Below are 26,111 nucleotides of genomic sequence, written 5' to 3'. Positions count from 1 at the left end.
AGATGGTTGCCCGCAGTTTCTGTGATGTATTTTAACTGTGTTCTCTTTCAGTGAGACAGTGGAGATCTTATTTTGACTTCTCTTTGATTCCTGTGGATGATGAGATAGTTGCCCTTAGTTTCTGTGATGTTCTTTAACTGCGTCCTCTTTCGGTGAGATAGTGGGGATCCTAGTTTGACTTCTCTTTGGTTCCTGTGGGTGATGCGATGTGGAGGTAGTATTGTGTCAAATACTTCTCCTCGGTTTCTGCAGGTAGTGAATGGTGCTAGTCACAGTCTTTCACTGATGCTTTCTCACTTCCAGTGGCCTGTGAGATGGTGCTGTCTCCTTCATGATGCACAGCAGGACTTGTTCCATCAGTACTCCTTAAATATATTGTCAGTTGCTAAACTCTAGTTTATTTACGACTCATGCGTTACTGAAAATGAAAATGTCACTTACCCAGTGTACATCTGTTCGTGGCATCAGTCGCTGAGATTCACATGGTATGCATGAGCTCGCCATCTGGTGTTGGGTCGGAGTGTTACAAGTTGTTTTTCTTCGAAGAAGTGTTTTCGAGTCACGGGACCGAGTGACTCCACCTTCTGTGCTCATTGCGCATGGGCGTCGACTCCATCTTCGATTGTTTTCCCCGCAGAGGGTGAGGTAGGAGTTGTACTATAGTACTAGTGCCCGCGCAATGAAAAATGTAAGTATGTACCTATTAAAGGATTAAGTAATATATATACAAATGTACAAAATTGAAGGTAACTTCTGAACTGCTACAGGCTTCCGGGGAGGTGGGTGGGTCCATGTGAATCTCAGCGACTGATGCCACGAACAGATGTACACTGGGTAAGTGACATTTTCAGTTCGATGGCATCTGTCGCTGTAGATACACATGGTATGCATAGACTAGTAAGCAGTTAGTTCCCCATAAGCGGTGGTTTAGCCTGTAGGAGTAGAAGTTGTCTGAAATAGAGTTCTTAATACAGCTTGACCTACTGTAGCTTGTTGTGCGGATAGCACATCTATACAGTAGTGTTTGGTGAATGTGTGAGGCGTAGACCAAGTGGCTGCCTTACATATTTCTTGCATTGGGATGTTTCCTAAAAAGGCCATTGAAGCACCTTTTTTCCTTGTTGAATGTGCCCTGGGAGTAATGGGCAGTTGTCTTTTTGCTTTAAGGTAGCAGATTTGGATGCATTTAACTATCCATCTGGCTATACCTTGTTTTGATATTGGGTTACCTGCATGAGGTTTTTGGAATGCAATAAATAGCTGTTTAGTTTTTCTGATGTTCTTTGTTCTGTCAATGTAGTACATTAATGCTCTTTTGACATCTAATGTATGTAGTGCTCTTTCAGCCACAGAATCTGGCTGTGGGAAAAATACTGGTAGTTCTACCGTTTGATTTAGATGGAATGGTGAAATAACTTTTGGTAAAAATTTTGGATTAGGTCGTAGGACGACCTTATTTTTATGTATTTGTATAAAAGGCTCTTGTGTTGTGAACGCTTGAATTTCACTTACTCTTCTTAGAGATGTAATGGCGATGAGAAAGGCAACTTTCCAGGTTAGGAATTGTATTCCGCAAGAGTGCATGGGTTCGAAAGGTGGGCCCATGAGTCTTGTTAGAACCACGTTTAGGTTCCATGAAGGAACAGGTGGTGTTCTTGGTGGTATAATTCTTTTAAGCCCTTCTATAAATGCTTTGATAACTGGTATCCTATACAAGGAAGTTGAATAGGTAGTTTGCAGGTATGCAGATATTGCTGCAAGGTGTATTTTAATAGAAGAGAAGGCTAGCTTTGCTTTTTGTAAATGGAGCAAGTAATTTACTATATGTTTTGGAGTTGCATCTAGCGGTTGTATCTGATTATGATGGCAGTACCAAACAAATCTTTTCCACTTACTTGCGTAGCAGTGTCTAGTGGATGGCCTTCTGGCCTGCTTTATGACTTCCATACACTCTTGGCTAAGTTGTAAGTGTCCGAATTCTAGGATTTCAGGAGCCAGATTGCTAGATTCAGCGATGCTGGGTCCGGGTGTCTGATCTGTTGGTTGTGTTGCGTTAACAGATCTGGTTTGTTGGGCAGTTTGATGTGTGGTACTACAGACAGATCTAGCAGTGTTGTGTACCAGGGTTGTCTTGCCCAAGTTGGTGCTATTAAAATGAGTTTGAGTTTGTTTTGACTCAATTTGTTTACTAGGTAAGGAAGGAGAGGGAGAGGAGGAAAAGCGTAAGCAAATATTCCTGACCAGTTCATCCATAGGGCATTGCCTTGGGATTGCTTGTGTGGGTATCTGGACGCGAAGTTTTGGCATTTTGCGTTCTCTTTTGTTGCAAATAAGTCTATTTGTGGTGTTCCCCAGAGTGTGAAGTAGGTGTACAGAATCTGTGGGTGGATTTCCCATTCGTGGACTTGCTGGTGATCTCGAGAGAGATTGTCTGCCAGCTGATTCTGGATCCCCGGAATAAACTGTGCTATTAGACCAATCTGATGGTGGATTGCCCACTTCCATATTTTTTGAGCTAACAAGCTTAACTGCGTTGAATGTGTTCCTCCTTGTTTGTTTAGATAATACATCGTTGTCATGTTGTCTGTTTTGACAAGGATGTATTTGTGGGTTATGATTGGTTGGAAAGCTTTTAGTGCTTGAAAAACTGCTAATAATTCTAGATGATTTATATGCAGTTTTGTTTGATGTATGTTCCATTGTCCTCTTATGTTGTGTTGATTGAGATGTGCTCCCCACCCTGTCATGGAAGCATCTGTTGTTATTACGTACTCTGGCACTGGGTCTTGGAAAGGCCGCCCTATGTTTAAATTTATACTGTTCCACCATAGAAGCGAGAGGTAAGTTTGGCGGTCTAGCAACACCAGATCTAGAAGGTGACCCTGTGCTTGAGACCACTGTGAGGCTAGGCACTGTTGTAAGGGCCTCATGTGCAGTCTTGCGTTTGGGACAATGGCTATGCATGAGGACATCATGCCTAGGAGCTGTAGTATTGTTCTTGCTTGTATTGTTTGGTTTGGAGACATGTGTTGAATGACCCTGTTGAAATTGTGGATCCTTTGTGGAGTTGGCGTTGCTACTCCTTTTGTCGTGTCTATTATGGCTCCTAGATATTGCTGTACTTTGCTTGGCAGAATGTTTGATTTTGCAAAGTTGACGGTGAACCCTAGTTTGTAGAGGGTTTGTATGACTTGATTTGTGTGGTTTGAGCATTGTGTGAGCGAACTGGTTTTGATTAGCCAGTCGTCTAGATACGGGAACACATGTATTTGCTGCCTTCTGATGTGTGCAGCGACTACTGCTAGGCATTTTGTGAATACTCTTGGAGCGGTTGTTAAACCAAAAGGCAATACTTTGAATTGGTAATGTATTCCTTTGAATACAAACCTTAGATATTTCCTGTGTGATTGATGTATTGGTATATGGAAATATGCGTCCTTGAGGTCTAGGGTTGTCATGTAGTTGTGTTTTTTGAGCAATGGTAACACTTCTTGTAGTGTGACCATGTGAAAGTGGTCTGATTTGATGAATGTGTTTACTACTCTGAGGTCTAGAATTGGTCTCAGTGTTTCGTCCTTTTTTGGTATCAAGAAGTACAGTGAATAAACTCCTGTGTTTATTTGTGTGCTTGGTACTAATTCTATTGCATTTTTTTGCAGTAGTGCTTGAACTTCTATCTCTAGAAGCTGTGAATGGTATTTTGTTAAATTTTGTGATTTTGGTGGTATGTCTGGAGGGAATTGCAGGAATTCTATGCAATAACCATGCCGGATAATTGCTAGGACCCATGTGTCTGTAGTTATTTTGTCCCATGCTTCGTAATATTGACGTATCCTCCCCCCCACTGGTGTTGTGTGGGAGGGGTGTGTGACATGTGAGTCACTGCTTGTTGGTAGTGGTTTTGGGGCTTTGAAATCTTCCCCTATTCCTAGGGAATTGCCCCCCTCTATACTGGCCCCGAAAACCTCCCCTGTACTGACCCTGGTAGGTGGGCGGTGCGGACTGTGAGGTGCTAGCTTGTGTGGCCTGACCCCGAAACCCTCCTCTAAAAGGTGTTTTGCGGAAGGTGTTATAAGATCCTCTGCCCTGCGGGGAATAGAGTGCGCCCATGGCTTTGGCAGTGTCAGTGTCCTTCTTGAGCTTTTCTATGGCTGTGTCGACCTCCGGACCGAACAGAAGTTTTTCGTTTACTGGCATGTTAAGCACTGCCTGCTGAATTTCTGGCTTGAATCCAGACGTTCTGAGCCATGCGTGCCTACGGATGGTAACCGACGTATTAATGGTTCTTGCGGCCGTGTCTGCTGCATCCATGGAGGAGCGTATTTGATTGTTGGAAATGTTTTGACCCTCCTCAACAACCTGTTTTGCTCTTTTTTGCAGATCTTTTGGGAGATGTTCAATGAGATGCTGCATCTCATCCCAGTGGGCTCTGTCGTATCGCGCTAGCAGCGCTTGTGAATTTGCGATGCGCCACTGGTTTGCTGCTTGGACAGCAACCCTCTTCCCGGCTGCATCGAACTTCCTACTTTCTTTATCTGGGGGAGGTGCATCCCCAGAAGTGTGTGAGTTTGCCCTTTTCCTGGCAGCCCCTACCACCACAGAGTCTGGTGGCAGCTGAGAGGTGATGAATACAGGGTCCGTAGGAGGCGCCTTATACTTCTTGTCCACCCTAGGCGTCACTGCCCTACTTTTAACTGGCTCCTTGAAAATGTCCTTTGCATGGCGTAGCATGCCTGGGAGCATCGGCAGGCTTTGGTAGGAGCTGTGGGTTGAAGAGAGGGTGTTAAATAAAAAATCATCCTCTACTTGTTCCGAGTGTAGTTCCACATTATGGAATAGTGCTGCTCTAGCCACCACTTGTGAGTAGGCTGTGCTGTCTTCCGGTGGTGATGGCCTAGTTGGGTATGTGTCTGGGCTGTTATCAGACACTGGTGCGTCGTACAAGTCCCACGCATCCTGATCTTGGTCATCGTGGCTCATGGCGGTGTGAGCTGGCGAATGTGACGGGGTGTAAGTTGGCGAAGCCGGAGTTACAGGTGGAGGCGAGGGAGGAGGTGTTACCTTTTGTGCTGTTTGTTGCTGAGGAGTAAACTGAAGCGTTCTCTTTCGTTTGACAGGTGGAAGGGTACTGATCTTCCCAGTCCCCTGCTGAATAAAGATACGCTTTTGCGTGTGATCCAAGTCAGTGGATTGCAGTTCTTGTTCAAATCTATGTTTCTTCATTTGAGAAGACATAGAATGCTCTTCAGTGTAGGAGGCAGAAACAGGGTCTGATGTCGCTTTTTTCGGCTCCGAAAACCCTGTCGGTTGTTTTTTCGGCTCCGAGGTAACCTTCCTCTTTTTCTGTGCCGAAAATTCTTGGCCTCTATGGTCTTCGGCGCCACTGTCTCGGCGTCGATCCGTGTCGACACCGAACTCTCGGTGTCGATGCTTCTGTTTAGCACTCTCTCGGTCCCGAGGAGGCTGCGTGCCGGTGTCTCGACCGGAGTCGGACGATCTCGACACTGAATGGGCCTTTTTCGGTGCCGATTGTTGGTCACCGAGAATTTGGGTGGAGCCATGGCCGGTTGGCAGTGGCGTCCCCTGGGCCTTCTTTCCTTTTTTAAGGTTTGATCTCGACGTCTTACTCACAGTTCTTGTAGAGTGTAGCTCGTCGGAGTCTGAATCCTGGATGGAAAAGGATTCCTCCTGTTCCTCTTCTGTCTCGAACTGTCGACGCTCTTTTGGCGTGGACGCCATCTGCAGTCTTCTCGCTCGACGGTCGCGCAGAGTTTTTCGGGACCGGAACGCCCGACAGGCCTCACAGGATTCTTCGCTGTGCTCGGGTGACAGGCACAGATTACAGACCGAGTGTAGGTCCGTATAAGGATATTTGTTGTGGCATTCGGGGCAGAATCGAAACGGGGTCCGATCCATCGGCGTTGTCCTCCACGCGGTCGGGCCGACTAGGCCCCGACGGGGTGCCGAAATCTACCCCGAAGGGCACCGAAGCGCTTCGATGTTCAACGCGTCGTCGTATGTGTCTATCTCTAACCGGATCGCAACGATACCGTCGAAAATCTTCCGTCTTCAGCTATCTTTCCGTTCCGAAACTCGGAGCGACAGGAACACGTCCGAACCCGATGGCGGAAAGAAAACAATCGAAGATGGAGTCGACGCCCATGCGCAATGAGCACAGAAGGTGGAGTCACTCGGTCCCGTGACTCGAAAACACTTCTTCGAAGAAAAACAACTTGTAACACTCCGACCCAACACCAGATGGCGAGCTCATGCATACCATGTGTATCTACAGCGACAGATGCCATCGAACACTCCTTTATCAACTGGTTTCCCTATTTGTCCATTTGTGAAGATGTAAATTCATGAATTGCCCCCCCCCTCACCCCAACTGCAGTTTGAGCGTGAGAAAATCTAATCAGAGGGTCAATTTCTCACAACCACTTTAGTAATTTCATTGGGTTAACCATCTTCTCTCTGTAAATATTTCTGCTTCTCCCAAACGGAAGACAGAGGAACCAATAATACATTTGAATCACTGAGCCTTGATAAATATTGAAACAAATATGACAAGTCGGAGAATCATGTTTTAACTCCAAAATATATTCAACTGTACTGTAGAATAATGAGTTTTATAAGAACCAATAGGACAAACCAAGGGAGACACAAATGCAGATGAGAAGCGTGCTTGTGCAAGTCTGAATCAGAGTTTCAGAGACCAGAGGTATTCACCCATGAATGCACATCAAGCCCGGAGGAATATAGAATTTACATTTAAAAAGTGTTAGCAGCCAATTAATGCAAAAAAAGAGTTCAATCATAGGTGGCTCTCCATATTAAAGCAGATCTCATTCTCTCACTGACTCCTCATCGGTTCCTGTGAGTAGTGAGATGAAGCAAATCACAGTCTATTGCTTCTTTCTCTCTGATTCTCATGCGTAATAAGATAATGCAGTTCATAATCTCTCAATACCACATCCTCAGTTCCTGTGGGAGGCAAAATGGTGTAATTCTTATTACACTCTGTCACGGTTTCCTTCTGTGGGTGGTAAGATGGTGCAGTTCTCATACTGTTTCCTTTTCATTTCCTGGGGATCGCAAGATGGTGCACTTCTTATTGTGTCACTATTCCCTTATCGGTTCCTGCGGATCGCGAGATGGTGCAGTTCACATGGTCAATGATCCTTGTCAGTTCCTGTGTGTTGTGAGATGGGGCAGTTCTCATTCTAACCCCCTTGCTGCCTCTGTTCCTGTGGGTGGTGAGATGCTGCAGTTCTCATTGTGTCTCTGCATTAGTTGCTCTGGGTGGTGAGATTATGGAGCCTTTATTCTGTCACTGTTTCCTCTGGTGTTCATGGGTGGTGAAAGTGTGCAGATTTCCTTCAGGCACTTATGCATCCTTGGTTCATATGGGTGGAGACAGCCTGATTCTTATGTCACAACCTATCTTGTTTCTTCTTGGTACGTGAATAGTGCAGGTCTCATTCCACAAATTTATCCTCCTCAGTTTCTGTGTGTGGTCATATCGAACAAGTCTAAATCGGCCAGTGTCTTGTTTTCAGTGTTCCTGGGTGGTGGTATGATGCAGTTGTTATTGTCCATTTCTCATGCTCGGTTCCCAAAGGTGGTTGAGATATGATGTTTGTCTAATATGAACAAGTACAGTTACCATCGCTGCAGGGATTAACCTCCTTCTTTTGGCAGATTAAGACCTACTGGAAGATTGTGTCTTGTTTTTTGGGGGATGGGAGGTTGCAGGACTTGGCATACCAACACCTTTGGCGTGGCTTACTTGGGTGATGAGATTTGGCCTTCTCCTTTAATCCAGTACTCACACTCAATTAAATGCTTTCTTCAATACCAGCCACCAGACGTCCACTGCCGGATCTCACGCCCTCACATATAAGACCCGGCCAAGACAACACAGGGAGAACAATGAGATAAAATGTCCAAGTACCACCTTGTAATTCTGCCATTTTGTCAGTCATATAGATTTTAAATTTAAGATGACTCACTCAGAGGTTTGCCCGAAAACTAGGACTTAGGATGCAGCCAAGAAACTAAGCTAACTGGCACTTAACTTAGCAGGTCAATGTTAGCAGTCTTTCCCATATGGGCTTCAAGTTATTTGCCATCACAGGCTGACTGAATTACCATGGGTACCAAAAGAGGGTGCATGGGCGTTCAAATATTTTACTTTTGTAAAAGATCTGAATGTGCAGGATTAAATGCGTTATTTGAACCTTGTTCATTTAGGGGAAAATAAATTAAAGTGCTTAAACCATGCTCTCCGGCTGACCTAGGTACAACTCCTGCATCTACACTTATTTTAAATCTACACCCTACAATGAAAAGATACAGCATGCAACTCTACAACAGATTCTTTCTGCAAAGTGATTGTGTTTGGACACTGGGGTTCAGGCTGATATGAAGCAGCACCAGAATTTGCCAGCTTACCCAGTGTCAAGCTGAGCAATGCAGAGAGGGGTGATTCTTCTCCGACCATCGGGCGTTCTCGTCTCCACCTGCTTTTTCAGAAGGTTCTGCAAGGAAGAAAACGTTACAGCCTACAGAAGAACAGACTGATTTGTTGCACAGTGTATACAGCTGTGATGCAAGGAAGTATTAACGTCCAGGTTTTCGTTTTTTATAAACTGGTGTTTAATGTCAGTTTATAGGTTTATGGCGTACTGAAAGGTCCAGTGTCTCATTAGTTGACATTAAATGACAACCATGTTGGCAGCCCTTGAAGATGGCTAAAGCAGTAAGATGCTATTGCCTACGTGGCTAGAGTTAATCACCCCTGCAATGCAACATCAGGGAAGTTCATGCTGTCAGGGCCTATACTGTTCCAATTTACTACCTACATAGAAAGAGCCCGCTACTACTGCAGGAAATAATCACCTTTCCAACACTAAACTCACTCACAAGCGCAAGAGGAAAATTTACTCTGCACTTTGTCACGATGGAAACAGACAGAATGCCAGAGGACAGTATGAATGTGAGCCCTGGTGTAAGGAAATGCCTCCTTGGCATGGTTGCCCCCTGACTTTTTGCCTTTGCTGATGCTATGTTTACAATTGAAAGTGTGCTGAGGCCTGCTAACCAGGCCCCAGCACCAGTGTTCTTTCCCTAACCTGTACTTTTGTATCCACAATTGGCAGACCCTGGCATCCAGATAAGTCCCTTGTAACTGGTACTTCTAGTACCAAGGGCCCTGATGCCAAGGAAGGTCTCTAAGGGCTGCAGCATGTCTTATGCCACCCTGGAGACCTCTCACTCTGCACAGACACACTGCTTGCCAGCTTGTGTGTGCTAGTGAGGACAAAACGAGTAAGTCGACATGGCACTCCCCTCAGGGTGCCATGCCAGCCTCTCACTGCCTATGCAGTATAGGTAAGACACCCCTCTAGCAGGCCTTACAGCCCTAAGGCAGGGTGCACTATACCATAGGTGAGGGTACCAGTGCATGAGCATGGTACCCCTACAGTGTCTAAATAAAACCTTAGACATTGTAAGTGCAGGGTAGCCATAAGAGTATATGGTCTGGGAGTATGTCAAACACGAACTCCACAGCACCATAATGGCTACACTGAAAACTGGGAAGTTTGGTATCAAACTTCTCAGCACAATAAATGCACACTGATGCCAGTGTACATTTTATTGTAAAATACACCACAGAGGGCACCTTAGAGGTGCCCCCTGAAACTTAACCGACTATCTGTGTAGGCTGACTAGTTTTAGCAGCCTGCCACAAACCGAGACATGTTGCTGGCCCCATGGGGAGAGTGCCTTTGTCACTCTGAGGCCAGTAACAAAGCCTGCACTGGGTGGAGATGCTAACACCTCTCCCAGGCAGGAATTGTCACACCTGGCGGTGAGCCTCAAAGGCTCACCTCCTTTGTGCCAACCCAGCAGGACACTCCAGCTAGTGGAGTTGCCCGCCCCCTCCGGCCAGGCCCCACTTTTGGCGGCAAGGCCGGAGAAAATAATGAGAATAACAAGGAGGAGTCACTGGCCAGTCAGGACAGCCCCTAAGGTGTCCTGAGCTGAGGTGACTCTAACTTTTAGAAATCCTCCATCTTGCAGATGGAGGATTCCCCCAATAGGGTTAGGATTGTGACCCCCTCCCCTTGGGAGGAGGCACAAAGAGGGTGTACCCACCCTCAGGGCTAGTAGCCATTGGCTACTAACCCCCCAGACCTAAACACGCCCTTAAATTTAGTATTTAAGGGCTACCCTGAACCCTAGAAAATTAGATTCCTGCAACTACAAGAAGAAGGACTGCCTAGCTGAAAACCCCTGCAGCGGAAGACCAGAAGACGACAACTGCCTTGGCTCCAGAAACTCACCGGCCTGTCTCCTGCCTTCCAAAGATCCTGCTCCAGCGACGCCTTCCAAAGGGACCAGCGACCTCGACATCCTCTGAGGACTGCCCCTGCTTCGAAAAGACAAGAAACTCCCGAGGACAGCGGACCTGCTCCAAAGAAAAGCTGCAACTTTGTTTCCAGCAGCTTTAAAGAACCCTGCAAGCTCCCCGCAAAAGGCGTGAGACTTGCAACACTGCACCCGGCGACCCCGACTCGGTTGGTGGCGATCCAACACCTCAGGAGGGACCCCAGGACTACTCTAAGACTGTGAGTACAAAAGCCTGTCCCCCCTGAGCCCCCACAGCGCCGCCTGCAGAGGGAATCCCGAGGCTTCCCCTGACCGCAACTCTTTGAATCCTAAGTCCCGACACCTGGGAGAGACCCTGCACCCGCAGCCCCCAGGACCTGAAGGACCGGACTTTCACTGGAGGAGTGACCCCCAGGAGTCCCTCTCCCTCGCCCAAGTGGAGGTTTCCCCGAGGAATCCCCCCCTTGCCTGCCTGCAGCGCTGAAGAGATCCCTAGATCTCCCATTGACTTCCATTACAAACCCGACGCTTGTTTCTACACTGCACCCGGCCGCCCCCGCGCTGCTGAGGGTGAAATTTCTGTGTCAACTTGTGTCCCCCCCGGTGCCCTACAAAACCCCTCTGGTCTGCCCTCCGAAGACGCGGGTACTTACCTGCAAGCAGATCGGAACCGGGGCACCCCCTTCTCTCCATTCTAGCCTATGTGTTTTGGGCACCACTTTGAACTCTGCACCTGACCGGCCCTGAGCTGCTGGTGTGGTGACTTTGGGGTTGCTCTGAACCCCCAACGGTGGGCTACCTTGGACCAAGAACTGAACCCTGTAAGTGTCCTACTTACCTGGTAAAACTAACAAAAACTTACCTCCCCCAGGAACTGTGAAAATTGCACTAAGTGTCCACTTTTGAAACAGCTATTTGACAATAACTTGAAAAGTATACATGCAATTTTGATGATTTGAAGTTCCTAAAGTACTTACCTGCAATACCTTTCGAACAAGATATTACATGTTAAATTTGAACCTGTGGTTCTTAAAATAAACTAAGAAAAGATATTTTTCTATATAAAAACCTATTGGCTGGATTTGTCTCTGAGTGTGTGTACCTCATTTATTGTCTATGTGTATGTACAACAAATGCTTAACACTACTCCTTGGATAAGCCTACTGCTCGACCACACTACCACAAAATAGAGCATTAGTATTATCTATTTTTACCACTATTTTACCTCTAAGGGGAACCCTTGGACTCTGTGCATGCTATTCCTTACTTTGAAATAGCACATACAGAGCCAACTTCCTACATTGGTGGATCAGCGGTGGGGTACAAGACTTTGCATTTGCTGGACTACTCAGCCAATACCTGATCACACGACAAATTCCAAAATTGTCATTAGAAATTGATTTTTGCAATTTGAAAAGTTTTCTAAATTCTTAAAAGACCTGCTAGGGCCTTGTGTTAGATCCTGTTTAGCATTTCTTTTAGAGTTTAAAAGTTTGTAAAAGTTTGAATTAGAACCTAGAACTAGTTGTAGATTCTTAAAAAGTATCCCAACTTTTAGAAGCAAAATGTCTAGCACAGATGTGAATGTGGTGGAACTCGACACCACACCTTACCTCCATCTACAGATGAGAGAGCTAAGGTCACTCTGTAAACTAAAGAAAATAACAATGGGCCCCAAACCTACCAAAATACAGCTCCAGGAGCTTTTGGCAGAGTTTGAAAAGGCCAACCCCTCTGAGGGTGGCAACTCAGAGGAAGAGGATAGTGACTTGGAGGACAATTCCCCCCTACCAGTCCTACTTAGGGAGAGCAGGGCTTCTCAAGCCCTGACTCCACAAATAATAGTCAGAGATGCTGGTTCCCTCACAGGAGGGACCAACAACTCTGAAATCACTGAGGATAACCCCAGTGAAGAGGACATCCAGTTAGCCAGGATGGCCAAAAGATTGGCTTTGGAAAGACAGATCCTAGCCATAGAGAGGGAAAGACAAGAGATGGGCCTAGGACCCATCAATGGTGGCAGCAACATAAATAGGGTCAGAGATTCTCCTGACATGTTGAAAATCCCCAAAGGGATTGTAACTAAATATGAAGATGGTGATGACATCACCAAATGGTTCACAGCTTTTGAGAGGGCTTGTGTAACCAGAAAAGTGAACAGATCTCACTGGGGTGCTCTCCTTTGGGAAATGTTCACTGGAAAGTGTAGGGATAGACTCCTCACACTCTCTGGAAAAGATGCAGAATCTTATGACCTCATGAAGGGTACCCTGATTGAGGGCTTTGGATTCTCCACTGAGGAGTACAGGATTAGGTTCAGGGGGGCTCAAAAATCCTCGAGCCAGACCTGGGTTGACTTTGTTGACTACTCAGTGAAAACACTAGATGGTTGGATTCAAGGCAGTGGTGTAAGTAATTATGATGGGCTGTACAATTTATTTGTGAAAGAACACCTGTTAAGTAATTGTTTCAATGATAAACTGCATCAGCATCTGGTAGACCTAGGACCAATTTCTCCCCAAGAATTGGGAAAGAAGGCGGACCATTGGGTCAAGACAAGGGTGTCCAAGACTTCAACAGGGGGTGACCAAAAGAAAGGGGTCACAAAGACTCCCCAGCAGAAGGGTGATGAGACAACCAAAACTAAAAATAGTAAAGAGTCTTCTACAGGCCCCCAAAAACCTGCACAGGAGGGTGGGCCCAGAGCCTCTTCACAAAACAATGGGTACAAGGGTAAAAACTTTGATCCCAAAAAGGCCTGGTGTCATAGCTGTAAACAGCATGGACACCAAACTGGAGACAAGGCCTGTCCCAAGAAAGGTTCCACTCCAAACTCCCATCCAGGTAACACTGGTATGGCTAGTCTCCAAGTGGGATCAACAGTGTGCCCAGAGCAAATCAGGGTCCACACTGAAGCTACTCTAGTTTCTGAGGGTGGGGTGGATTTAGCCACACTAGCTGTCTGGCCGCCTAACATGCAAAAATACAGACAGCAACTCTTAATTAATGGGACTAGAATAGAGGGCCTGAGGGATACAGGTGCCAGTGTCACCATGGTGACAGAGAAACTGGTTTCCCCTGGCCAATACCTGACTGGAAAAACTTACACAGTCACCAACGCTGACAATCAGAGAAAAGTACATCCCATGGCAATGGTTACTTTAGAATGGGGAGGGGTCAATGGCCTGAAACAGGTGGTGGTCTCCTCAAATATCCCAGTGGACTGTCTGCTTGGAAATGACCTGGAGTCCTCAGCATGGGCTGAGGTAGAACTAAAAACCCATGCAGCAATGCTGGGTATCCCTGAACTGGTGTGTGTGAAAACAAGAGCACAATGCAAGGCACAGGGTGAACAAGTAGAGCTGGAGTCTGGAAGAATGGCCCAGCCTACCAAGAGGAAAGGAAAGTCAGTTGGGAAACCAACTGCAACACAGCAAAAGAAAGGGAACCTCTCTTCTCAGGAAGATGTTCTGCCCTCTGAGGGAACTGAGCCTTTGGAGCTTGAACCTTACCAGGTTGAGCTCTTAGGCCCAGGGGGACCCTCAAGGGAAGAGCTGTGTAAGGGACAAGAAACCTGTCCCTCTCTTGAAGGCCTTAGGCAGCAAGCTGCTGAAGAGTCCAAAGGCAAGAAAAATGGAACACATAGGGTCTATTGGGAAGATGGGCTCCTGTACACTGAGGCCAGAGACCCCAAACCTGGTGCCACTAGGAGAGTGGTAGTGCCTCAGCTGTTCAGAGAGTTCATCCTAACATTGGCCCATGACATTCCCCTTGCTGGACATTTGGGACAAACCAAGACGTGGGAGAGGTTAGTCAACCACTTCTACTGGCCCAATATGTCCAACATGGTTAAGGAGTTTTGCCTCTCCTGCCCCACCTGTCAAGCCAGTGGTAAGACAGGTGGGCATCCAAAGGCCCCCCTCATTCCACTTCCAGTGGTGGGGGTGCCCTTTGAAAGAGTGGGTGTGGACATAGTTGGTCCACTGGAACCTCCCACAGCCTCAGGAAATATGTATATCCTGGTAGTAGTGGATCATGCTACCAGGTATCCTGAAGCTATTCCCCTTAGGTCGACTACTGCCCCTGCAGTAGCCAAGGCCCTCATTGGTATCTTTACCAGAGTGGGTTTCCCTAAGGAGGTGGTGTCTGACAGAGGTACCAACTTCATGTCAGCATACCTAAAGCACATGTGGAATGAGTGTGGAGTGACTTATAAATTCACTACACCATACCATCCACAAACTAATGGCTTGGTTGAGAGATTCAACAAGACATTAAAAGGCATGATCATGGGGCTCCCAGAAAAACTCAAAAGGAGATGGGATGTCCTCCTGCCATGTCTGCTTTTCGCTTACAGGGAGGTACCACAGAAGGGAGTAGGGTTCTCACCCTTTGAACTTCTGTTTGGTCATCCTGTAAGGGGACCACTTGCCCTTGTTAAAGAAGGCTGGGAGAGACCTCTCCATGAGCCTAAACAGGACATAGTGGACTATGTACTTGGCCTTCGCTCTAGAATGGCAGAGTACATGGAAAAGGCAACCAAAAACCTTGAGGCCAGCCAACAGCTCCAGAAGTTTTGGTATGACCAAAAGGCTGCACTGGTTGAGTTCCAACCAGGGCAGAAAGTCTGGGTTCTGGAGCCTGTGGCTCCCAGGGCACTCCAGGACAAATGGAGTGGCCCTTACCCAGTACTAGAGAGGAAGAGTCAGGTCACCTACTTGGTGGACCTGGGCACAAGCAGGAGCCCCAAGAGGGTGATCCATGTAAACCGCCTTAAGCTCTTCCACGACAGGGCTGATGTCAATCTGTTGATGGTAACAGATGAGGATCAGGAGGCAGAGAGTGAACCTCTCCCTGATCTTCTGTCATCAGACCCAAAAGATGGCACAGTAGATGGAGTGATCTACTCAGACACCCTCTCTGGCCAACAGCAAGCTGATTGTAGGAGAGTCCTACAACAGTTTCCTGAACTCTTCTCCTTAACCCCTGGTCAGACACACCTGTGTACCCATGAGGTGGACACAGGAGACAGCATGCCTGTCAAGAACAAAATCTTTAGACAGTCTGACCATGTTAAGGAAAGCATCAAGGTGGAAGTCCACAAGATGCTGGAATTGGGAGTCATTGAGCGCTCTGACAGCCCCTGGGCTAGCCCAGTGGTCTTAGTCCCCAAACCTCACACCACAGATGGAAAGAAAGAGATGAGGTTTTGTGTGGACTACAGAGGGCTCAATTCTGTCACCAAGACAGATGCTCATCCAATTCCAAGAGCTGATGAGCTCATTGATAAATTAGGTGCTGCCAAATTTCTAAGTACCTTTGACTTGACAGCAGGGTACTGGCAAATAAAAATGGCACCTGGAGCAAAAGAAAAGACAGCATTCTCCACACCTGATGGGCATTATCAGTTTACTGTTATGCCCTTTGGTTTAAAGAATGCCCCTGCCACCTTCCAAAGGTTGGTGAATCAAGTCCTTGCTGGCTTGGAGTCCTTTAGCACAGCTTATCTTGATGATATTGCTGTCTTTAGCTCCACCTGGCAGGATCACCTGGTCCACCTGAGGAAGGTTTTGAAGGCTCTGCAATCTGCAGGCCTCTCTATCAAGGCATCCAAATGCCAGATAGGGCAGGGAACTGTGGTTTACTTGGGACACCTTGTAGGTGGAGGCCAAGTTCAGCCACTCCAACCCAAGATCCAGACTATTCTGGACTGGGTAGCTCCAAAAACCCAGACTCAAGTCAGGGCATTCCTTGGCTTGACTGGGTATTACAGGAGGTTTGTGAAGGGATATGGATCCATTGTGACAGCCCTCACTGAACTCACCTCCAAGAAAATGCCCAAGAAAGTGAACTGGACTGTGGAATGCCAACAGGCCTTTGACACCCTGAAACAGGCAATGTGCTCAGCACCAGTTCTCAAAGCTCCAGATTATTCTAAGCAGTTCATTGTGCAGACTGATGCCTCTGAACATGGGATAGGGGCAGTTTTGTCCCAAACCAATGATGATGGCCTTGACCAACCTGTTGCTTTCATTAGCAGGAGGTTACTCCCCAGGGAGCAGCGTTGGAGTGCCATTGAGAGGGAGGCCTTTGCTGTGGTTTGGTCCCTGAAGAAGCTGAGACCATACCTCTTTGGGACTCACTTCCTAGTTCAAACTGACCACAGACCTCTCAAATGGCTGATGCAAATGAAAGGTGAAAATCCTAAACTGTTGAGGTGGTCCATCTCCCTACAGGGAATGGACTTTATAGTGGAACACAGACCTGGGACTGCCCATGCCAATGCAGATGGCCTTTCCAGGTTCTTCCACTTAGAAAATGAAGACTCTCTTGGGAAAGGTTAGTCTCATCCTCTTTCGTTTGGGGGGGGGTTGTGTAAGGAAATGCCTCCTTGGCATGGTTGCCCCCTGACTTTTTGCCTTTGCTGATGCTATGTTTACAATTGAAAGTGTGCTGAGGCCTGCTAACCAGGCCCCAGCACCAGTGTTCTTTCCCTAACCTGTACTTTTGTATCCACAATTGGCAGACCCTGGCATCCAGATAAGTCCCTTGTAACTGGTACTTCTAGTACCAAGGGCCCTGATGCCAAGGAAGGTCTCTAAGGGCTGCAGCATGTCTTATGCCACCCTGGAGACCTCTCACTCTGCACAGACACACTGCTTGCCAGCTTGTGTGTGCTAGTGAGGACAAAACGAGTAAGTCGACATGGCACTCCCCTCAGGGTGCCATGCCAGCCTCTCACTGCCTATGCAGTATAGGTAAGACACCCCTCTAGCAGGCCTTACAGCCCTAAGGCAGGGTGCACTATACCATAGGTGAGGGTACCAGTGCATGAGCATGGTACCCCTACAGTGTCTAAATAAAACCTTAGACATTGTAAGTGCAGGGTAGCCATAAGAGTATATGGTCTGGGAGTATGTCAAACACGAACTCCACAGCACCATAATGGCTACACTGAAAACTGGGAAGTTTGGTATCAAACTTCTCAGCACAATAAATGCACACTGATGCCAGTGTACATTTTATTGTAAAATACACCACAGAGGGCACCTTAGAGGTGCCCCCTGAAACTTAACCGACTATCTGTGTAGGCTGACTAGTTTTAGCAGCCTGCCACAAACCGAGACATGTTGCTGGCCCCATGGGGAGAGTGCCTTTGTCACTCTGAGGCCAGTAACAAAGCCTGCACTGGGTGGAGATGCTAACACCTCTCCCAGGCAGGAATTGTCACACCTGGCGGTGAGCCTCAAAGGCTCACCTCCTTTGTGCCAACCCAGCAGGACACTCCAGCTAGTGGAGTTGCCCGCCCCCTCCGGCCAGGCCCCACTTTTGGCGGCAAGGCCGGAGAAAATAATGAGAATAACAAGGAGGAGTCACTGGCCAGTCAGGACAGCCCCTAAGGTGTCCTGAGCTGAGGTGACTCTAACTTTTAGAAATCCTCCATCTTGCAGATGGAGGATTCCCCCAATAGGGTTAGGATTGTGACCCCCTCCCCTTGGGAGGAGGCACAAAGAGGGTGTACCCACCCTCAGGGCTAGTAGCCATTGGCTACTAACCCCCCAGACCTAAACACGCCCTTAAATTTAGTATTTAAGGGCTACCCTGAACCCTAGAAAATTAGATTCCTGCAACTACAAGAAGAAGGACTGCCTAGCTGAAAACCCCTGCAGCGGAAGACCAGAAGACGACAACTGCCTTGGCTCCAGAAACTCACCGGCCTGTCTCCTGCCTTCCAAAGATCCTGCTCCAGCGACGCCTTCCAAAGGGACCAGCGACCTCGACATCCTCTGAGGACTGCCCCTGCTTCGAAAAGACAAGAAACTCCCGAGGACAGCGGACCTGCTCCAAAGAAAAGCTGCAACTTTGTTTCCAGCAGCTTTAAAGAACCCTGCAAGCTCCCCGCAAAAGGCGTGAGACTTGCAACACTGCACCCGGCGACCCCGACTCGGTTGGTGGCGATCCAACACCTCAGGAGGGACCCCAGGACTACTCTAAGACTGTGAGTACAAAAGCCTGTCCCCCCTGAGCCCCCACAGCGCCGCCTGCAGAGGGAATCCCGAGGCTTCCCCTGACCGCAACTCTTTGAATCCTAAGTCCCGACACCTGGGAGAGACCCTGCACCCGCAGCCCCCAGGACCTGAAGGACCGGACTTTCACTGGAGGAGTGACCCCCAGGAGTCCCTCTCCCTCGCCCAAGTGGAGGTTTCCCCGAGGAATCCCCCCCTTGCCTGCCTGCAGCGCTGAAGAGATCCCTAGATCTCCCATTGACTTCCATTACAAACCCGACGCTTGTTTCTACACTGCACCCGGCCGCCCCCGCGCTGCTGAGGGTGAAATTTCTGTGTCAACTTGTGTCCCCCCCGGTGCCCTACAAAACCCCTCTGGTCTGCCCTCCGAAGACGCGGGTACTTACCTGCAAGCAGATCGGAACCGGGGCACCCCCTTCTCTCCATTCTAGCCTATGTGTTTTGGGCACCACTTTGAACTCTGCACCTGACCGGCCCTGAGCTGCTGGTGTGGTGACTTTGGGGTTGCTCTGAACCCCCAACGGTGGGCTACCTTGGACCAAGAACTGAACCCTGTAAGTGTCCTACTTACCTGGTAAAACTAACAAAAACTTACCTCCCCCAGGAACTGTGAAAATTGCACTAAGTGTCCACTTTTGAAACAGCTATTTGACAATAACTTGAAAAGTATACATGCAATTTTGATGATTTGAAGTTCCTAAAGTACTTACCTGCAATACCTTTCGAACAAGATATTACATGTTAAATTTGAACCTGTGGTTCTTAAAATAAACTAAGAAAAGATATTTTTCTATATAAAAACCTATTGGCTGGATTTGTCTCTGAGTGTGTGTACCTCATTTATTGTCTATGTGTATGTACAACAAATGCTTAACACTACTCCTTGGATAAGCCTACTGCTCGACCACACTACCACAAAATAGAGCATTAGTATTATCTATTTTTACCACTATTTTACCTCTAAGGGGAACCCTTGGACTCTGTGCATGCTATTCCTTACTTTGAAATAGCACATACAGAGCCAACTTCCTACACCTGGTGACTGCCAGGACTTGGAGGGGCAAAGAGACTACAAAGGCACTGGTCTCTCATCTATCAGCAAATTATATAATGGAAGTTGTACTTTGAACTCCTCTCCTGCCTTAAAAGAGTAACTCATACAGATGGTGTGCTGCGGTGTAAGCCTGCCAGTGTTCTACGCAGTGTCAGGCATTTGTAATCCATCACATGGTACCGGATTTACACATGCACTTGGCCAGTGTACAAAAGCTCACTACGTCCTTGAGCAGTGGTGGTCTTTTCCATGGGATCCAGAAGAGCATTTACCTTCCTAATGTCATCGAGGCTTTCGCCGTTCACGACATTGGTCACCTTGGGTGCAGACGCTTCCCTGACAGCTGCATTTCTCTCTTCTATCTTTTGCTGCTGCTGGCGCTGCTGGTACTTCAGCATCTCCGGGTTTTCAATGATGGTGGTCGACAGCTGAGCCTCTGTGGTTATTGCCAGGCTTTTGCCGTAAGTTGTCTGATGGATGGTATTCTATAAAAATGGAAAGAAATGAAAATGTCACTTACCCAGTGTACATCTGTTCGTGGCATCAGTCGCTGAGATTCACATGGTATGCATGAGCTCCCCATCTGGTGTTGGGTCGGAGTGTTACAAGTTGTTTTTCTTCGAAGAAGTGTTTTCGAGTCACGGGACCGAGTGACTCCTCCTTCTGTGCTCATTGCGCATGGGCGTCGACTCCATCTTCGATTGTTTTCCCCGCAGAGGGTGAGGTAGGAGTTGTACTATAGTAATAGTGCCCGCGCAATGAAAAATGTAAGTATGTACCTATTAAAGGATTAAATAATATATATACAAATGTACAAAATTGAAGGTAACTTCTGAACTGCTACAGGCTTCCGGGGAGGTGGGTGGGTCCATGTGAATCTCAGCGACTGATGCCACGAACAGATGTACACTGGGTAAGTGACATTTTCAGTTCGATGGCATCTGTCGCTGTAGATACACATGGTATGCATAGACTAGTAAGCAGTTAGTTCCCCATAAGCGGTGGTTTAGCCTGTAGGAGTAGAAGTTGTCTGAAATAGAGTTCTTAATACAGCTTGACCTACTGTAGCTTGTTGTGCGGATAGCACATCTATACAGTAGTGTTTGGTGAATGTGTGAGGCGTAGACCAAGTGGCTGCCTTACATATTTCCTGCATTGGGATGTTTCCTAAAAAGGCCATTGAAGCACCTTTTTTCCTTGTTGAATGTGCCCTGGGAGTAATGGGCAGTTGTCTTTTTGCTTTAAGGTAGCAGATTTGGATGCATTTAACTATCCATCTGGCTATACCTTGTTTTGATATTGGGTTACCTGCATGAGGTTTTTGGAATGCAATAAATAGCTGTTTCGTTTTTCTGATGTTTTTTGTTCTGTCAATGTAGTACATTAATGCTCTTTTGACATCTAATGTATGTAGTGCTCTTTCAGCCACAGAATCTGGCTGTGGGAAAAAAAGTGGTAGTTCTACCGTTTGATTTAGATGGAATGGTGAAATAACTTTTGGTAAAAATTTTGGATTAGGTCGTAGGACGACCTTATTTGTATGTATTTGTATAAAAGGCTCTTGTGTTGTGAACGCTTGAATTTCACTTACTCTTCTTAGAGATGTAATGGCGATGAGAAAGGCAACTTTCCAGGTTAGGAATTGTATTCCGCAAGAGTGCATGGGTTCGAAAGGTGGGCCCATGAGTCTTGTTAGAACCACGTTTAGGTTCCATGAAGGAACAGGTGGTGTTCTTGGTGGTATAATTCTTTTAAGTTCTTCTATGAATGCTTTGATAACTGGTATCCTATACAAGGAAGTTGAATAGGTAGTTTGCAGGTATGCAGATATTGCTGCAAGGTGTATTTTAATAGAAGAGAAGGCTAGCTTTGCTTTTTGTAAATGGAGCAAGTAATTTACTATATGTTTTGGAGTTGCGTCTAGTGGTTGTATCTGATTATGATGGCAGTACCAAACAAATCTTTTCCACTTACTTGCGTAGCAGTGTCTAGTGGATGGTCTTCTGGCCTGCTTTATGACTTCCATACACTCTTGGCTAAGTTGTAAGTGTCCGAATTCTAGGATTTCAGGAGCCAGATTGCTAGATTCAGCGATGCTGGGTCCGGGTGTCTGATCTGTTGGTTGTGTTGCGTTAACAGATCTGGTTTGTTGGGCAGTTTGATGTGTGGTACTACAGACAGATCTAGCAGTGTTGTGTACCAGGGTTGTCTTGCCCACGTTGGTGCTATTAAAATGAGTTTGAGTTTGTTTTGACTCAATTTGTTTACTAGGTAAGGAAGGAGAGGGAGAGGAGGAAAAGCGTAAGCAAATATTCCTGACCAGTTCATCCATAGGGCATTGCCTTGGGATTGCTTGTGTGGGTATCTGGACGCGAAGTTTTGGCATTTTGCGTTCTCTTTTGTTGCAAATAAGTCTATTTGTGGTGTTCCCCAGAGTGTGAAGTAGGTGTTCAGAATCTGTGGGTGGATTTCCCATTCGTGGACTTGCTGGTGATCTCGAGAGAGATTGTCTGCCAGCTGATTCTGGATCCCCGGAATAAACTGTGCTATTAGACCAATTTGATGGTGGATTGCCCACTTCCATATTTTTTGAGCTAACAAGCTTAACTGCGTTGAATGTGTTCCTCCTTGTTTGTTTAGATAATACATCGTTGTCATGTTGTCTGTTTTGACAAGGATGTATTTGTGGGTTATGATTGGTTGGAAAGCTTTTAGTGCTTGAAAAACTGCTAATAATTCTAGATGATTTATATGCAGTTTTGTTTGATGTATGTTCCATTGTCCTCTTATGTTGTGTTGATTGAGATGTGCTCCCCACCCTGTCATGGAAGCATCTGTTGTTATTACGTACTGTGGCACTGGGTCTTGGAAAGGCCGCCCTATGTTTAAATTTATACTGTTCCACCATAGAAGCGAGAGGTAAGTTTGGCGGTCTAGCAACACCAGATCTAGAAGGTGACCCTGTGCTTGAGACCACTGTGAGGCTAGGCACTGTTGTAAGGGCCTCATGTGCAGTCTTGCGTTTGGGACAATGGCTATGCATGAGGACATCATGCCTAGGAGCTGTAGTATTGTTCTTGCTTGTATTGTTTGGTTTGGAGACATGTGTTGAATGACTCTGTTGAAATTGTGGATCCTTTGTGGAGTTGGCGTTGCTACTCCTTTTGTCGTGTCTATTATGGCTCCTAGATATTGCTGTACTGTGCTTGGCAGAATGTTTGATTTTGCAAAGTTGACGGTGAACCCTAGTTTGTAGAGGGTTTGTATGACTTGATTTGTGTGGTTTGAGCATTGTGTGAGCGAACTGGTTTTGATTAGCCAGTCGTCTAGATACGGGAACACATGTATTTGCTGCCTTCTGATGTGTGCAGCGACTACTGCTAGGCATTTTGTGAATACTCTTGGAGCGGTTGTTAAACCAAAAGGCAATACTTTGAATTGGTAATGTATTCCTTTGAATACAAACCTTAGATATTTCCTGTGTGATTGATGTATTGGTATATGGAAATATGCGTCTTTGAGGTCTAGGGTTGTCATGTAGTTGTGTTTTTTGAGCAATGGTAACACTTCTTGTAGTGTGACCATGTGAAAGTGGTCTGATTTGATGAATGTGTTTACTACTCTGAGGTCTAGAATTGGTCTCAGTGTTTCGTCCTTTTTTGGTATCAAGAAGTACAGTGAATAAACTCCTGTGTTTATTTGTGTGCTTGGTACTAATTCTATTGCATTTTTTTGCAGTAGTGCTTGAACTTCTATCTCTAGAAGCTGTGAATGGTATTTTGATAAATTTTGTGATTTTGGTGGTATGTCTGGAGGGAATTGCAGGAATTCTATGCAATAACCATGTTGGATAATTGCTAGGACCCATGTGTCTGTAGTTATTTTGTCCCATGCTTCGTAATATTGACGTATCCTCCCCCCCACTGGTGTTGTGTGGGAGGGGTGAGTGACGTGTGAGTCACTGCTTGTTGGTAGTGGTTTTGGGGCTTTGAAATCTTCCTCTATTCCTAGGGAATTGCCCCCCTCTATACTGGCCCCGAAAACCTCCCCTGTACTGTCCCTGGTAGGTGGGCGGTGCGGACTGTGAGGTGCTAGCTTGTGTGGCCTGACCCCGAAACCCTCCTCTAAAAGGTGTTTTGCGGAAGGTGTTATAAGATCCTCTGCTCTGCGGGGAGTAGAGTGCGCCCATGGCCTTGGCAGTGTCAGTGTCCTTCTTGAGCTTTTCTATGGCTGTGTCGACCTCCGGACCGAACAGAAGTTTGTCGTTTACTGGCATGTTAAGCACTGCCTGCTGAATTTCTGGCTTGAATCCAGACGTTCTGAGCCATGCGTGCCTACGGATGGTAACCGACGTATTAATGGTCCTTGCGGCCGTGTCTGCTGCATCCATGGAGGAGCGTATTTGATTGTTTGAAATGTTTTGACCCTCCTCAACAACCTGTTTTGCTCTTTTTTGCAGATCTTTTGGGAGATGTTCAATGAGATGCTGCATCTCATCCCAGTGGGCTCTGTCGTATCGCGCTAGCAGCGCTTGTGAATTTGCGATGCGCCACTGGTTTGCTGCTTGGACAGCAACCCTCTTCCCGGCTGCATCGAACTTCCTGCTTTCTTTATCTGGGGGAGGTGCATCCCCAGAAGTGTGTGAATTTGCCCGTTTTCTGGCAGCCCCTACCACCACAGAATCTGGTGGCAGCTGAGAGGTGATGAATACAGGGTCCGTAGGAGGCGCCTTATACTTTTTGTCCACCCTAGGCGTCACTGCCCTACTTTTAACTGGCTCCTTGAAAATGTCCTTTGCATGGCGTAGCATGCCTGGGAGCATCGGCAGGCTTTGGTAGGAGCTGTGGGTTGAAGAGAGGGTGTTAAATAAAAAATCATCCTCTACTTGTTCCGAGTGTAGTTCCACATTATGGAATAGTGCTGCTCTAGCCACCACTTGTGAGTAGGCTGTGCTGTCTTCCGGTGGTGATGGCCTAGTTGGGTATGTGTCTGGGCTGTTATCAGACACTGGTGCGTCGTACAAGTCCCACGCATCCTGATCTTGGTCATCGTGGCTCATGGCGGTGTGAGCTGGCGAATGTGACGGGGTGTAAGTTGGCGAAGCCGGAGTTACAGGTGGAGGCGAGGGAGGAGGGGTTACCTTTTGTGCTGTTGGTTGCTGAGGAGTAAACTGAAGCGTTCTCTTTCGTTTGACAGGTGGAAGGGTACTGATCTTCCCAGTCCCCTGCTGAATAAAGATACGCTTTTGCGTGTGATCCACGTCAGTGGATTGCAGTTCTTGTTCAAATCTATGTTTCTTCATTTGTGAAGACATAGAATGCTCTTCAGTATAGGAGCCTGAAACAGGGTCTGATGTCGCTTTTTTCGGCTCCGAAAACCCTGTTGATTGTTTTTTCGGCTCCGAGGTAACCTTCCTCTTTTTCTGTGCCGAAAATTCTTGGCCTCTATGGTCTTCGGCGCCACTGTCTCGGCGTCGATCCGTGTCGACACCGAACTCTCGGTGTCGATGCTTCTGTTTAGCACTCTCTCGGTCCCGAGGAGGCTGCGTGCCGGTGTCTCGACCGAAGTCGGACGATCTCGACACTGAATGGGCCTTTTTCGGTGCCGATTGTTGGTCACCGAGAATTTGGGTGGAGCCATGGCCGGTTGGCAGTGGCGTCCCCTGGGCCTTCTTTCCTTTTTTAAGTTCTGATCTCGACGTCTTACTCACAGTTTTTGTAGAGTCTAGCTCGTCGGAGTCTGAATCCTGGATGGAAAAGGATTCCTCCTGTTCCTCTTCTGTCTCGAACTGTCGACGCTCCTTTGGCGTGGACGCCATCTGCAGTCTTCTCGCTCGACGGTCGCGCAGAGTTTTTCGGGACCGGAACGCCCGACAGGCCTCACAGGATTCTTCGCTGTGCTCGGGTGACAGGCACAGGTTACAGACCGAGTGTAGGTCCGTATAAGGATATTTGTTGTGGCATTCGGGGCAGAATCGAAACGGGGTCCGTTCCATCGGCGTTGTTCTCCATGCGGTCGGGCCGACTAGGCCCCGACGGGGTGCCGAAATCTACCCCGAAGGGTACCGAAGCGCTTCGATGTTCAACGCGTCGTCGTATGTGTCTATCTCGAACCGGATCGCAACGATACCGTCGAAAATCTTCCGTTTTCAGCTATCTTTCCGTTCCGAAACCCGGAGCGACAGGAACACGTCCGAACCCGATGGCGGAAAGAAAACAATCGAAGATGGAGTCGACGCCCATGCGCAATGAGCACAGAAGGAGGAGTCACTCGGTCCCGTGACTCGAAAACACTTCTTCGAAGAAAAACAACTTGTAACACTCCGACCCAACACCAGATGGCGAGCTCATGCATACCATCTGTATCTACAGCGACAGATGCCATCGAACATAGCATTACAGAGAAATCGCTGCAGTGAATTACTGACAAATAATGAGCTAATCAGCACTGCTATGTAATAAACGAGAGATAAAATAACAGAAGGAGCTTCCCGCCTCACCACATGCACCTTGTGTAGAACTCAAAGACACCAAAGCTAGGTAGTAACTAACCTCTCTACACCTTTGTTACTACTGCAAGGAGCCATTAAGTGCATGTTTGCACCTGCCACCTACCTTCTGTGGAAAGCACGAAAG

The 26,111-nt window shown here is 47.2% G+C and overlaps 1 protein-coding gene across 4 annotated transcripts in view; it reads right to left on the bottom strand.

The window, feature by feature from the left end:
• Positions 1-26,111, bottom strand: part of HIRA (histone cell cycle regulator) — a 391,587-nt gene that overhangs the window by 254,747 nt on the left and 110,729 nt on the right. For all 4 annotated transcript variants that reach the window (XM_069215325.1, XM_069215322.1, XM_069215324.1 and 1 more), the window contains exons 12-13: positions 19,749-19,961; positions 8,455-8,540 (exon numbers count right to left, since the gene is read on the bottom strand). In XM_069215325.1, the coding sequence (XP_069071426.1) occupies positions 8,455-8,540; positions 19,749-19,961 (299 nt within the window). The remainder of the gene's footprint in view (positions 1-8,454; positions 8,541-19,748; positions 19,962-26,111) is intronic.

The sequence above is a fragment of the Pleurodeles waltl genome, chromosome 11 (assembly GCF_031143425.1).
Source record: "Pleurodeles waltl isolate 20211129_DDA chromosome 11, aPleWal1.hap1.20221129, whole genome shotgun sequence".
Classification (NCBI taxonomy): domain Eukaryota; kingdom Metazoa; phylum Chordata; class Amphibia; order Caudata; family Salamandridae; genus Pleurodeles; species Pleurodeles waltl.
The sequence above is the reverse complement of the archived record's forward strand: the minus strand, read 5'-3'. Positions and strand labels throughout refer to the sequence as shown.